Source organism: Rhea pennata, chromosome 11 (assembly GCF_028389875.1).
Source record: "Rhea pennata isolate bPtePen1 chromosome 11, bPtePen1.pri, whole genome shotgun sequence".
NCBI classification, from domain to species: Eukaryota; Metazoa; Chordata; class Aves; order Rheiformes; family Rheidae; genus Rhea; species Rhea pennata.
In genome coordinates this window covers 7,976,452-7,992,693 of record NC_084673.1, presented here as the reverse complement: position 1 = coordinate 7,992,693, position 16,242 = coordinate 7,976,452, and the positions used below count along the sequence as shown (strand labels likewise).

Here is a 16,242-nt window from a genome sequence, read left to right as displayed (position 1 = left end):
TTTCTATACTTGGGAAACTAGGAGGGAATGAGACTTTTCCAGAAAGGGAACTTTATATATATGTGTATGTAATATATGTCTATATATAAAGTATTAATATAGTATATATATATATAATATAAAGTATAAATATATATATATTTATATATACACTTTATAAAACACTTCCTGACAATACGGTATTTTAGTGAAAACTTCTAATTATTCTCTCTGACCTAGATGTGTATCTCCACCTTACCAGCTGTGCTTGAGAGAGAAAAAATATTTTTGCATTGTTCTTTGATGCTAACATCATAGTGGAAAAAGAAATTATGTAGTTAGAAGGTCACAATTTAACTAACTCCTTTAAAACTGCAAAACTGTACATCATATAATTGCAAATAGTTAATTAAAACTGACCGCATTTTTGAACAATACTCTAATCAAATGTTCTTTGTGAGAATCTATTTAGATAGGCAGAATTTTCTTTGTTTTGATTATGTATGCTGTATGTGCTTCCATTTATCCTTAACCTTCTCTACCCTTTTTGCTGAAAGCAAGTAGAGCCAAGGATGTAGTGAGATAACTAAATAAAGTTTGTATCACTTTACCTTAAAAATTCTCTTTTACCTCTTGTCTTCAGAAATGCTGTCCTCCTTGCCTTTTAAATGGCTATGCTGTTTCTTGCTCATTCTCTTTTTTTTTTCTAAGGTTAGGTAAAATACTTAAGATGTGAGCTTCTAAATAGATTTTTCCTAGTACTTCTGTATCACCTCTCTCCTGGTTTTGTTTTGTGCCTTGGAACCTCTTGATAACCTCACTGTGTTCAAGAAATATCACAAGCAATAAGTAAAGCACTTCAGCATGAGGACTTTACTTTGCAAATGGAACGCAATTGAAAATCGAGCCTGAAAAAAAAAAATGTGTATTTCTTCTCCTCTACCAAAGCAGGGAAATTGATTTGAAAGGTAGCAACAACTTATTTTTCTCTTCAGAGTTAAAATAGCAGATCCACTGAGTAAGAATATTCCTTTTATGTTTAGGACTATTTCGAGGGAAACGTGGTTTTTAGATAATATTCACGTAATCTTTTCTTCCACGGGAAGTACACTCACGTTTCCATTGTCCTTGGTTTGCTAGATAACCTTAGGACAATTGCAGCTTGTTCCATTCGGCTTGGTGTAGTTTGGGGCTCTTCCTGAGTAACGATTATTTGAGTGCTTGAAACAATATGCTATTTCATTCTTTTCTGGTTTGGTTTTTCACTTTAACTGTGTCTTACAAGCTTTTTATCAAATAATTTGAAATGTTTTAAATCTGTGTTGTTTTCTGAATGTTTCTTTCTGTTGCTAGCAGTATATTTAAAGACATCTACCAAGTCTGTCATGTCTCCATTTACAAACACAGCTAAGTTTCCTTTTAATCAAATTGCATGCTTCATGAAAGCTGTATGAAAAATATGCTTTAGCATTGAACAACAAATTATTTTCTTTTTTTTCATGCACCTCTTAAAGATAAATCAGATGTTTCAGAAATTTTTGCTCCTTGGCCTCCCTCTTTAATGCAAATAGACTTAAAGGTGAATTCTGAGTCTAAAACCAATTGTAGTAATGTCTATTAGAAGAATTGGGTAGACTTTGGAGAGCCAACAACAGACATCTAGAGGCATGGTTCTAATGAAGTTCAGAGAAGCGCTTTTCTTCAGTGGAAGGATAATTTTGATATCTGATAAATTATCAACGGTGAATACTTCCCTCATGTAGAAAACATTTGTGTAAATGCAGCTGTTTGAATAAGGAATTAAATCTTTAAACTACATGGTGAATATAGTTAGGGAGAAAGGGATGTATTCTAGTGTAAGTAAATATTTAAGCAGATACGAGTGATTCATCAATTGGCAATATGAGAGATGAGATTAAACTGCCCTTTTTTGTCCACTGATTATTAGTGTGTGGCTGGGATACTTACAGTAACCCTATAAGAGCCAGAAAATGGAGCTCCAAAAAAAAGATACAATGTGTTAAATTATCCATAAACTGACAGTTTTTATTGGGCCACAAGGACCATTGTCTTCTGAAGTTTTTTAAGATTTATGCTCTATAAAAGCATAAACAGAGCATCTGTTATATTACCTTCATAAGAAAAATCATTTTCACCATAGTGGATTCAGCATCTGGAGTATAAATGTCTCTATAAGCCCTTTTCTTTCTAATATTTATTTGCTTATAAGTTCTCCAAAGTAGGTTGCAAGCTCTGTGACTCAGACTGCTTTTCTGTGGCTTTTTGAAAAGTGTTCCTTGATGCAGTGGTCATTGGCTACAGTAATATGAATGAATGACTATGTATTGCATAGATAGAACATATTACTATTATGTATTAATTATAAAAAACAGTACATAGAGTCAAGCTGAATCGTCAAGTTTCGACCTAGTAAATTGAGTTTAATTCAGAAGTGGCGTAAAAGAAATTATGTATTCACTATTCTCCTTTGGTTGTTTTGTCTGGGGAGACACACACCCACACATGCACGCACGCACGAAAGGTTGCAATGTTATAAGCTCTCGAAATTGTTGTCTGAGTGCATGTATCCAATCCAGCTTGTTGCTAGGACCTATTATTTAGTGTGATCTTTTTAAAACAAAAAAAACCCAAAAACAACAACAACAACAACAACAAAAAAAAAAAAAACGGGAGTTGGATATAGACTAGACAAGTTTATAAATAATGTTATCATATGGGAAGTGAAAGAATTCAGATATGGGCACTAACACATCAACTTTATGAACAAGTTGTTAGAGCTGCTAGATGAGAAGTGGTACTTCTCAGGTGAGAACTGATGTAACAGGTAAAGGTGACATTTCTCTTGAAGGATATCCAAAAGATATATTAAAAACTATTTTAAACAGTGACTTGCAATATATTGCATTTGCATGCACTTATAGGTAGGAGAATGTAGGAACAGCAGTAGCACAAATGAGGTTTGTTTCTGCCAACTGTAGCTTGCTTCCACTGCAGAGTGATAGGCCTTGCAGCTGAGGGAAATGCAATAGATGTCATATGTTTGATGCTGGTAAGATCTTTGATTGAATACTATTTTCAGAAGTAGTATAGGAAAACATGGTTTAGAGGAAGCTGTGGTATTAAGATCCCTAAATCTTGAAAAGGGACAGGATTAAAAACTTTCTTTAGCATTTTCCATAAACTAGTTTTAGCTGGCTCTCCAGTCAGTGTGCTGATCATAGTGAATCTTATTCAATCATCTCGTTGTTCCCAGGCATCATCTTGGAAGTTTATAACATTTCAGTAAGGATTGTGCATTCCACTCTGGAAACCAGGCAGAGTTTGGAATTTTGAATATTGCAGTACTTAAATTGTAAATCTAACCCAGATGTTAAAGGCCTCTTGTAAACCAGAAGACTTCATTACCTGCTGTAAGTGACTCCCTTTGGCAAGATTTTACATTTAAGAGAGACATCTCTGTAAAAGATGCTTACAATCTACAGATGCTTACACCATTCACACATCACATTAGTACCTTTTATTGTCTGAAATGCTGTCTTTGGGTCTTGGGTTAGAAAAAATCTAATCTCTAAAATCTCCATAAGGGATTTTCATGTACTGTCAGCCTCGTCATTCTCTGTGTTCATATATCGTATTAAGATAATAATTTGATAGTTTGAATCTGTGTTTGGCCTAATTGTGTGACTTCAGATTGATCACTGTTATTGCATCTTCAATTAGCTTGCTGATGTTGTAGTAAATTAGCTTATTCATTTTAAGTTTGTATTTGCCTGGTTATCATGTTTAGAAAAACCCCGAATAAACTATTAGAATAGGATTATTGTGTCAAATTATAATACAAAATATGAAGTGGAAGGTATAAGAAATCTTGAGAATAATTTGCAGATATGTGAGTGTACCCTTTCAGTGTTATATTTTTCTGTGTTTACTGTTCCTTTTGGATGTAATGCTGAAATTTCTTTAGCCTATCAACTCTTGAAGGGAGCATGTAAAATATTCCAAACCCATGGATTTTCATTCTGCTATTTAAATATCTTATATAAATGTAGACTGTGCCTATTAGTAATTCTCACAGTCTGTTTTGTCAAGAACATTTTTTGTCTCTGACTTGTCAAGAATTTCCAGCAGGAAGCTGAATCCTTTCAACACATCTTGTTCAGTGAATGTCCTTCTGAGGGAAAATATTTCTCTTTTCTCACTTGATTTATGTATTTTTTTTTAGGAACATATTTTACAGATTTAATTTTAAATGAATGCACATATTATAAGGATTTTAATAGATTTTGCTTGCACAGTGATGGAAGACTGCATGTGCTGGCCTACTGATTTGTCTTTTCCTTAACTCACAAAGATCACTTTTTCATCTTCTGTGGTCCTTGGTTTCTCTGTTCAGGTTTTAGCAAAGCAGCTGAATTACATTTTTTTGCTTTGTGTAAAAACCTTTTCTTCCTTACTTTAGATGGTAAGAATACAGTTTTTGTAGTATGTAAGTATTTCAACTCTCCTCCTCTTCAGTAATATCCTGAATTATGCTATCCAAATATTGATTTAAAAGAGCTACTAAAGCAATCCCAAGTCTGTCCACTTGAGGGCTATTTAGTGGAGTAGTTATTCAAATAGATAACATTAATTACTTAAGAGGTACAGTCTAGTTGATTTTTAATTGTTAGCCTTGAACTTCGTTCATTAAACGTGGGAGACCTCCTTTACCTAATGCTGCTAGATTGTTTGCAGTACTTTTGCAATATTGCTGAAAAGCCAATAGCAGAACCCACCCCCCCACCCAAACAGCAAAAAATGCTGGAAGTCTTAATTTCTAATGGCACCCCTAAGATGTCCCATGTCAGATGTAATGCCTCGATGCACAAACCACAGGGCAGTATCTCAAACATAGTTTTTTCTACTTTGTTTCATACCCACTTATCAGGAGATTCCATTTATTTACCTGCTTTTATTTAATATCGCCTTATTGTATCGCATTTCCATTATTATTCTAAGGATAACAATGTATTTTGGGTAAGCTATCCTCCATGGAATACCAATGAAAAAGGTATATTTGTATGTCTGAACTGATTAAGCAGTCTGCTGTATTTTAAACTCTATTGTATAGATTGACTTCCAGTTAATCAGAGTTCACTGTTCCTAATGAGTTATGATAAAAAAAAAAGGTTTTTTTTTTTTTTGTTTTTTGTTTTTTGTTTGTTTGTTTGGTCACCCCTCGCCTCCTTTTTTGGAGCTTCAGATCATATATTTTGCAGTTCGAAGGCAAATTTAAGGAAGGCCTGAGGGATCACAGGCAGCCTTCATTATTGGTGCATGACCGCTTTGTAGCCAACTGCATCGTTAATATCCAAGGAGATTTGTGCATTATGATTTGTTTTCTTCTTGTTTTTAATAATTTACCTTGGAGAGTCTATTTACAACTTGGTTCACGTGCAAAGATCTATTTGTCAAAATTTAAGATAGGTACAGCATGTAAGAGTGCATTAATTTTTTAGGTGCTTCTTACGAAGGCCAAGTTTTAAGTTGGCAGTCCTGAATGCAAGAGCCTTACTTCAGTGAATCCTAATAAACACAATGGATAACATCAAGTTGCATGTCCCTTGAAATAGTTTTCTTTGCCGCAAATAATTTTTCTTGCTGAAATTTTTCTCTACTAGTAAAGGCAGTCGTTTGTATTAAAAAAAAAAAAAAAAAAAAGAGAGAGAACCCTTCTACATGTAAACAGCAAAACTCCATGCTGTTCCTCGCCAACAAAAATAGAAGATTTAAATTATAACCAAAAGAGGCTTTCTGTGCAAGATGTATGTATGTATGTGTAAATATTTATATATTACATATATATATATATATTTAAAAAAGAAACTTTAAACTAGTCTTGTCTACTTCTTCACAAAATATTTTGTCCATAAATACTATGATTCTATGAATAATACATCAGACTTAAAAATTTCATTTATATAATTTTTGGTCAAAAAGTAGGTTTCATCCTGATTATTAGGCAGATTTTTAAAATTGAATTTTAAAATTCTAAATGATCTCTTGCACAGACACTTAAGATGCTTTTGTTTTGAGGGTCAAGTATCTAGGAAAACAAGTTGGTGCTGTAAAAATCCTATTGTGAGGTAAGAAAGTGGCATGTCTTTTGCGTCCAGTACTACTGCTTTTATAATATGTTATTTACATGATGAAGGTAGTAGATTCCTAAAGAAAACAAATATTTCAGTCCAAGAAATTTTGCACAGAAAAGTCAGTGCAATCCTGAGTCTTTATTAATGGGGAAAAAAGTGGTAGCATCTGATTAAAAGTTGTTTTCACTGATTTTTTTTCCCCTCCCTTTACCCTAATTGTAAAGGAGAAACTTCAGTTAAAATAAACTTTAATCAACTCAGCCTTCAAACATAATCCTAAAAAAGACAACTGCAATATCAGGCATGCTTTTAGCCTTTCTTTCATACTTACTGCATTGCTCATGGAGATGTACTCCTGAATGTTGTGATCTTTTTACAAAGGAGAATAGATGATAAAGCCCTCTTGTAGACAAAAATATTTTTTAACTGTTTCATTAAACAATAAACATTTTTTTGTTTGAGATGTAGCTGAGATTGATTTTAGATTTTGTTAGGGCTTACGTATGTTTGAGAAGTCAGTATTTGGATATTTTCTAAATACTTTTCAAATATTACTTTTCAAAATATTTTCTAAAGCCTTTGGGAAGGTTTTTATTCTTAACTGAATTACTTCTTGCTTTGTGACATTTATGTCTGTTTTTTTAGTAGTATGTATTTTTTGCCCTTTAAGTCTTAGTTTTTGCCCTTTAGGTTTCTTTTTGCCCAAAATATAAATTTTATATGTATATATACACACACACATATATATAGTTGTATAGCGTACACCTATCAACACTAGTATATGTTTTGTCACCATTGAGCTACACTGCAGTAACAAAATGCATTGCTCTGACTCTTTCATTCACTCTTGCTCGTTCTCTCTCAATTTACAACCACAAAAACTTTTTGTTCAGTTTTAAAATAGATCTCTGCCTTTGAGTATTTAGGTAACTTGACCTGCAGACTTGCATAGAAAGGGTATCTGTGGCATTCAGTACTCAAAACTACTCTCTAAACTTGAATTGCAGTACATTGTATTACAAGAATTCCATTGAAGAACGCAATTTGGAAGTAAATAAATACAGAGAAAAAGTATAGAAGTCTACAGTAGAAAAGAGAGGTGAAAGCATAAGGAAGCTTCCGTATTTTTTCCTGGTCTCTCTTCCTTGTTTCTCTCTGATTTCGATGTTCTGCTCAGCCAGATGGAAATGCAATCCTACTGTAAAAATAGTGTTTAGTTTCCTACATCTGAAATTTTTCTGTGTCCTCTAGAAGTTCAAGTCTGAGAAGGGAAAAAGTATTTATGGTCAAACAAAACTTTTTAGCTGGCTGCTAATGCCATTATCTCTGGTACACAAAATTCCACTTCTGTCATGAGTATATTATTACCTACAAAGCTAAACTGAAGAATCACACTGACAGGAAAATATCAAAAGATGAGTGGATTGTTTCTGCCAGTGGTAGGGTGCTACTAACACACAGTTTTATTATTATTTCATTCAAACATTGCTCAATGGTAATACATGGTTTTAATGCACATGTTTCTGTGCTTTGATCATCCTAAATTAAGCATTTGGTATGTAAAGAGTCAGAGTCCAAATGATAGTACATGTATTTAGCAAAGATTAGTTGGAAGTTAGCAGACATTCTAGAGTAGAAACTATAGTTAAGTTACCAGTTATTTCAAAGATATGCTTTTTTTAAAAAAAATTAAAAAGACACCTCCTAAAATTAAAAGAAACCTTCAGATTAATTTGCTTTTCTCTATATTCTCTTTTCAAAGGACTTACAAAGCTAGTTTTCTTAGTTCATTGTTTCCCTAATGTTATTTTTTCAGTTGTTTAAGCATGTTGCCTTCAGTTCTTCTGTATGTGGCCACCCTCACTCCCAGATTCTCTGAAGACCTTATTTTTTTTAAGGATGATAAACATATTATTTATGACTTTTATGGGAAAGAAACTGATTAATGATAATGTCATCCTGATCTCTTCCAGCAATCCTGACCTGACCTCTGTGCAAGTGAACCAGCATGTTTGCAGAACACAGTTCTGGTGGCATTTTCTATATCCTTGCAATAGCCGGGTTACATGAACCACTGCTTTGTTCCCCCAGTGGTAGTTATGCTGCAAGTATTCTCATTAGTGTAGGAAGAGCAGAAGACATGCTTGTCTGTGTGCTATTGGTTGAGTGAACTAGAGGAGCCCGTTGAAAGGGGCCAACTTTTTTTAGTGATATTTTTATTATAGTTTTTTATTACAACTCAAAGTGAGATTTATCACTGACAAATGGCTTGCAGCACTTTGGGAAATAAGGTTTCTCTAAGACGTGAAACGAGTAAAAACGAGGATGAAGTGTAAAAAATGGAAATGGCAAAGTTGTTGAGGGAGATTGTAAGATATAGAAATTAAGGTATTTTATTTTTTGCTGGTGAGTTTTGCTATCTCTAAAAATGTTTTTAAGAGATACAGAATAAACTGCTGTGGATGCTTTAGATTACGCTACTAACATGATTTAGAAATTCAATTTAAAGTGGCATTTTTATACATAAAAGTAAAAAAATGGAATTCATACCTCCTGTTACTTTGCAGGATAAATGGTGATAGATTGATTATATTACATGTAGTCAGCAGCATACGTAAAAGCAGATAGATGTCTTTTTAAAACTCAGTGAATTCATTTTTTCCCCAAGCTGAATGGTAACATTAAAAGGAATTTTTGTGATTCTAATTTTGATCACCTTTTATATTATAATAGCTGGAGTTCTTGCTGATATTACTGGTTAGACAAGTTTTTGCGGAACTAGTTTGTTACTGTTGTTTGAAAACAGTGGCCTTGAAATATGTGCACGTACACGACCATAGGTTGAGCACTGCGTAAATCACAGCGCAGGTATGGTGCAGCCTGGCACTCCTTCGGCGCTGGAGCGCCCACGGTTCGCGCCGTGGTAGGGCATGTGCAGGTCACCTTTATGTTAGAAATTGTTATGTTAGTCCACGGACTGGGGGCCTGAAAAGCTGGGAAAGCGTAAGTAGTGAAGAGATAGAAGCCACAAGAGAAATAACAAAAATCCTTTATAGTAAAATTGTAGAAGAAAGTTTACGTGATTTATGCTTTCATTCAGACAGAGCAAATGCTGCACAAATCACAATATGTATGAGTCAAAATTCCCTCTATCTTTATTCACAATCATCTGTAATCAACTTCTGAAAAAGTATGATCAAATTTGTTACCAGTATTAACTTAAATATAAAGTATGTTTATAAATTCAGATGAATGTGTATTTGTTTTGCTTTCAGCACAGAAGTAACTTGACAACTGGGAGTGTGTTCGTGTATTCGTGTACATGATGATTTACTTCAAGCTTTCATCCAACTCTGACTTAAGTATGCAGTGGTAAATGACATAGCAAATGTGGAACAGTTAGGAGTCAGGATGAGGATGGAGAGTGGCGAGGGCCATGCGGGCGGACACCCCGCAGGGGTTTCCTCTCCGGCCTTGCGGGGGGCCCTGTCAGACCCCGCCGGAGGATGCGCTGTTTTACTACCCCTTTGCTGCAACCTGGGCCTGAGCCAGGTCAGTCAGAAACAGCTCTGCCATTTCTGGTCAGCACTTAGTAGGTTTTTACCTGCTGTCCCTGACTCTCCCGTCTTAGTCTCTGAGCTGCTTCTGGGAAGGGAATACTAATATATGAAGATGTTCTGAAACACTTATTTTCTGGAAGAAAATAAAATACAAAGGAATGTGGAATTTGAAGAATTAATGGGTAGGGCGCTCTGACCTTCCTGCTCTTCCTGTGCTACATGTGCATGTGTTGTAGGACTGGGTTTTCTCTCATTTTTGTGGGTATATACAAATGCCTGCCTGTATGTGAAGGGGTAGGTGTGCGAACACATGTGCACTCTTGCACACATTTACTAGTGTGTTTTATCTTACGAATCTTACAAATCTTCAGGAAGATTAAGTCGGTATTTGAATGACTTTTGTTTGAAAAGTCATTGGTAGCCAGCACATTTTGTGAACTGCAGTGTGTATCTTCATATAATCCCCCTTGCAACTGGGACTTTCAGAATCTGACCCAGAGATAATTTTCACGTATAAGAACTTAAGAGCTTGTTTTTTTTATCTTTCTTAGTTCAGTCAACTGTAGCCTTCCTGTTATAAAATGTGTCAGGATCCGTGATCTAATCGTAGTATGTCAGTGGCTAGTGGGCTACTAGTTTGGGCAGCCCTGATGTTGCTTATGTGCTTTCTCCCATAAGATCGAGGGCATTTACTTTCATTACAGCCTGCGAAGTTGCAGTAAAATGAAATCTCTGTCAAGTATGATTGAATGTGCAGAGACAGAACTGTCTAAAAACAAAAAGGATAAAACATTGATTTTTCTTCTGTAATACTATTTTCTTCTGTCTAAGAAAAAAAAAGTATTTTGTTGTCAGTGTGGTTGACTATGTGATGGTACAGCAAATACAGTTCTTCGTCCAGTTCTCACCTGGATCTACAATTAATGTCACTGGTAGCTGTGTTATCCAGCATCTCTGCAAAGCAGTATTAAATAAAGTGCCATGCTAGTGTTTTACCTCAGTGAACTCTTGAAATGGCACATCCATACTGAAATATGCTGTCCCTTGGAAGAGTGGGTGTGCAGTGTTTGGAGGTACTGCATTACCAGACACTGACATAACTTACATAAATCTTAACACTTAGAAGCAATTTAGATGGGATTTTCTTTGGCAAAATGGCAGTTGTTGCCTGTAGTTCATTCCTAGCATGTTCGCAGCACACAGGGTAGTGAGCTGCCATTTATAATCATATGAAATGTCACTTCTGAAGAATTTATTGGGCTGTTTAATACCAGGCCTCAGATCTCATGTGGGAATTTCACTTGTGGAATAACAACAGATATATTTGTTTGAATATTTACATAGATATCCACAAAGAAATCCTTTACTTTTTATGTGCGTATTAACTTGTATGATTTTTGTAGTTTTTAGGAGGAAAAAAAATACTGAAATAGAAACCATTTATTCTATGCCCTGTGCTTAATAAGTATTGACTGTTTGTCTATTTAAGCTGCAGCCTCGTGAATGAGCATGTGCCCTGTTAATGCTGGACGTTTTTGGATCCGGTACTTTTTTTTTAGTGTTATTAACTTCTTTATTGCGCATAACGATTGGACTCCTGAAATCATCTGAAGTTCAGACCGATGGTGCTCATAGGCAGAGGAAATGAATGTATTGTGAGTTGGAGAAGAAAGGGAGCAATAAATATGTAGCAGTTAAGTTGTGAATATAAATCAGACAAGAAGATCACACCTAACATTTATCATGTGTATCTGTGACATTAAGTGAAATTCCATCATGACAGATTTCAGTGAATTTCTTCAAGTTAAAAGAAATCTTCAGGAAAGACAAAACTATGGAGAAATTTAGTATGTTGACAAACAGCTTAAGGGAATTCAAATATTTCTTTTTTTTTGAGAGAGAGAGAGAGAGACAGAGACAGAGAGAGAGAAAGAGCGAGTGCACGTACATGCAATGTAATAGCAGTTGTGAAGAACTGGTGCAAAGAAGTAATGAGCAGGAATCAAAACTAATCTTATCTGGAGAAGAAGGATGTTTCATAGACCAGATGTAGGCAATATCTTGGAAAGATCTATATATGGGGATGTTCTCTTCAATTCAACAGATAGCCTTGCTCGCACAGAGAAGTTTATTGCTGGTTTGGTTATTAGCATTGTTAGTTTTCCTCAGTGTATAGATTACTATGTTCATTTTATTTAATGTAGGAGGCGTTAAAAGACAACAACAAAAAAAGAGAACTAGAGGAGAAAACTAAGAGAGCCAAGCTGGCAAAAGAGAAGGCTGAAAGAGAGAAACTGGAACGGCAGAAGAAGAAGCAGCAGTTGATTGACATGAACAAAGGTAAGGCAATGTTTTTAGTAGAGAGATTTGTTAAAAGAAAAAATAAAAGTGAGGAATAACAAACCAAAGACTGTTCCAAATAAATATCAAAAATACTTACCATTTGTTTTGAAAACAGGAAAAAACAATCATTTTAAGTGAAAAATTTCTGTTTTGTTTTAGCCTACCTGATCTTGTAGTTATACATCTGTCACCTAGTATGTGTAATGTTCCCTTCAAGGCATTTTGTTGTGAATTATTGGCTTGTTTTCATTTGTTGCAGTTAATTGATTTTTTTTTTTTGTATGGATTTACTTCCAAGAAAAAGTATCTTACTTGTTTTGTAGTTAATTCCGTTTTGTAAACGTCTTTATAATCAAGATAGTGTGGCCATTAACTTTTTTTTTCTGAGCTTGGAGGCTCCATATTATAATGGATGTTGTCCCAACGGTACTATTACAAGCTGTAAAGTCAGGTTTAGCTCCGCACCTAAGTACAGAGTGACATTTCAGCCTGATTAAAAAAAAAAAAAAAAAAAAAAAGTGTTGCATTTGTTAGCTGTGAGAACATTATATTGTGCTTGAAGCCACCCTAAGAAAAATAAAGCAGGCAAGCTGGAGGTATTAAGTGGTCCCTAATATCGCTATTTTACAGAGGTTGTAAGCTATATGCTATGTTTTTCACCTGTTGGACTCTAGAAGGCATGGAGAGATGATAAAACTAGAAGTTAAATTATACAGTAAATTACTTTAGGCTACCCTTTTGTTTACATTAGTTTGGCAAGTTGTGCTTTTTGTCCATTGAACAATCTGACAGACACTTGTGGCAAAATGCTGCGGAGCTTTTTTGGTTATGATGAAATTTACAGAAGATTTGGTGGTTTATTAACTTTGTCTCAGGATGATGTTGCAGTAATCTGTCTAGTTTGTTGCAGACAAACTGACATAATGTTATATTGGAAATGGATAAAATCAGAGGTAAGCTTTGAAATAACACTTCCATTCAATGGCGTATATGCAGTATCTGTAACAGATGTCAATTTATACAAGGATGAAAAACACTGGAGAAACACTAGGCCAGCCAAACAGACCCAGTGCAGCATATAAGAGGATGATTCTGGAGGTGAACATGGCCAGAGTCATGGAGTTCTACAGTTCAGAATCTCAGTTATTGATAATGCAATAGTGCAGACATATCGGCATCTAAAACTGCAATATTTTTTGATATTGCATGCTTTTAGAATGGTAGTATTTCTGTCATGTTAGTACATTTCCCATCACTAGTGAAACTTGTGTGTGTTGACAGCCAGCTCTTGAAGGATGTTAGCCAGCAAACCTCTTGCTGTTTGGCAACCATGATCCTTTGCAATCTATATTCCTGGCAAGCTTTGCTTTCAGTCTTTGCTTTGAATGACAGTATGCATAAAGTGGCTTCTGTTGAGAGCTCTGGTAGAAACACATAGTTATCATGGAAGCATTTAAGAAAATCATTTCTTCCCCAACTCCCTTGCTCCATCTCTATGTTCTGTGAAGAGGAAGAAGAATCCAAAGGAGACATGCTATTGCCAGCATGCTTTACTTTTTTTTTTTTTTTTCACCTCTCCATCTCAAATTACAGGGGTTATAATCCTTGTTCTGCCTATGTGCTTTTCTGTGCATCACAGCAGGAAGTGCATATGACTCAGTGCTCAAGATGATCTGACGTTTTCTCCAACGTGAATAGCTGACACACGTTCTGTGCTGTGCTTTGAAACCTTCTGCGTGATCTATGCAGTTGTCCTCCATGCATTTTTCATCAATGCAGCTATATTTGAACCATTAATTTTTATTTATTTTTAACTCAAATTCTTATACTGACAAAAGCCCCAACTATGCTGCTGTTAATACAGCTGATAAAGGTATCCTCTATGTAAGCATTTGTTTGACAGACTGAATCTTATTTACAATCATTTAGCAGCTTTTGCTGTTTTATCTGTATTGATATATGTATACAAATGTCATCACTTTTTACTCAGACATTTCACAATTTAGATTTGCTAAGAATGGGGAACCAGCCTTGATTCCCAGCCAAACTTTTTTCTTATTCTATGTTCATTCTTATATGTACTACTACTAATTATATTTTAAGAAATCAGAGAATATTCGCTCTTGTATATGCTGATAATGATAAGTTTTTTCCTCAATACTTTTGTTCTTTTCATTCTGAATTTTAAAAATCATTTATATAAATGTACTCTAACTTGATACAATGATAGACAACAAATTATCTAAAGTCTTCTAAAAATTTTTGTGTTTGTAAAAGTGATTTTGTCACAAAGCCTCAGAGCCTTGCTATTCATTTTATTGATTTCTGTTGTTTTTACAGAGACTTTTGTAGGGCTAGTTTTGAGGTTTTCTGCAGTGGTACCACATGTTCTGTTATTTTTGGCTCTGCTTGAAGTGGCAGCGACACTGCATGAAAATATAGGCTCGGCAAGCAACTTTGGCTTTGGATAAATGACAAACTTAAATTTCATATATTATAAAGATTCTTCCTATCAATTTCTGTTTAAATTTAAACAAAATTAATTACAAATTTAAACAGAAGATACTTAAAGAGATATCTTTTTATATCTGTAAAAATAAATTTATGAAAAATATCTAATGCAACTTTCTCTAGACAACTTTTCTCAGCATTTGGCTAATCTTTTCTTTAATACCTGTCACCTGATACTTTTGAAAAGCTTTGAATTATGGACAGGCACTTTCCCTTGAGTGGGGTGAGAAGAATCTAAGAATCCCCCATCACACTCCTCCTTACCAATGTGTTTGAAGACTACTGAGAGAAGTTAATTTAAACTCTCACTGAAGGCAATATAAACTAAGGTGTCTTGCTAGCTGTTGAAAAGGTTGAGAAGCCCACCTGGAGCTAAGATTGTCCGTTAATTGGTCTGTGTTTAGGGGCAGTAGCTAACAGATCAAGATTATAACTTTTCACATTGCTTCAGCTCAGACAGTGAGAACGCATCTGTCTATATCCTTGCATTTTTAGCAGATGAGGAGTAGACCGTTCTTGGTAGTAATATACTTCAATATTCTGATAGTATGTTTTGCTTCTCATCAGGAATGATATTTTCTATCAACAGATATAACGTAAGTTTAATTTTGTAATCTGGTTCTTGGTCTGTTACTAAAACTGTGAAAATGTGAATGACTGTATATTACCAAATGCACTGAAACTGTCATTTAAATAACTAATATTTCTAAACTAGTGACACAAAATCAATCAAATACTTCTAAAATATTTTTTCCAATGTTTAAATGGCTTTATATTGAAATACGCATTCCATAAGTTACAACTATATTGCCACAGCAGGAGGATGAGGCATAGGGTGGTCACAGGATTCTAGGGCATTGGTATTCAATTAATGTATTTTCTTTTTTTTTTTTTTTTTACCATCTTGTTATTTTTTGGGAGTACTCACTTCTGCGTGCTTATTGCTGCTTATATAAATAGTTTGCAAATTTCTCTAAGCTAACATGACACAGAAGTCTTAGAGGAAGCAGACAGATGTCCTCTCAAGCTGTCATTTTGATAAGGTGATTTTCACCCAAAGGGTGTTTTAGCCTAACTCTGTTTCAGTTATTTCTCTAGCTATGTCTTCAAGAACAAAATTTTAATCCATGGTCTTTCAAATCAGAGCAATAGGGTTCCTAAGTTTTTCCAGCTTTTAGTGTGTAGTTTTATGGTAAGCTTTTATTTTTATTTTTTTTTCTGTTGTTATGCTACTGCAATTTTTTTGTGGCCCCCAAAAGAATCCAGATTAGAATTAATTGCTTTTTTGTTTCTTGGCATAACTGAGAGACCAGAAAACTGCTTTGTGGATTGCCTACCCTGCTTGAAATATCATATAAATATCATTGTTGTCAGCCAAACAACAAAAATCCTACTAAGTGCATCTAAATGTGTTGGGTAAAGGAATGTATAGTTATAGAAAATCTCTCAACTCCATATATGCTTTCAAGCGACTTACGCTGGATGACGTTGTACAAGCTTAAGTAACTGTAAATCTTAAAGTACGTCCATGATTTAAAAATATCAGTACTTACGTTAAAAAAACAACCCCACCAAAAAAACAACAACAACAACAAAAAAAAAAAAACACCCCCCCCCCCCCAAAAAACAAAACAAAACAAAACAAGCAGGCTGATTTTGACAGGTGAAAAAATCAACACATACCTTCCAAAAGAAAT

The 16,242-nt window shown here is 34.6% G+C and overlaps 1 protein-coding gene across 1 annotated transcript in view; it reads left to right on the top strand.

Moving 5' to 3' along the window:
• Positions 1-16,242, top strand: part of DIAPH2 (diaphanous related formin 2) — a 252,358-nt gene that overhangs the window by 156,314 nt on the left and 79,802 nt on the right. Inside the window, exon 26 of the mRNA XM_062584399.1 lies at positions 11,896-12,031. Coding sequence (XP_062440383.1) covers positions 11,896-12,031 — 136 coding nt within the window. The remainder of the gene's footprint in view (positions 1-11,895; positions 12,032-16,242) is intronic.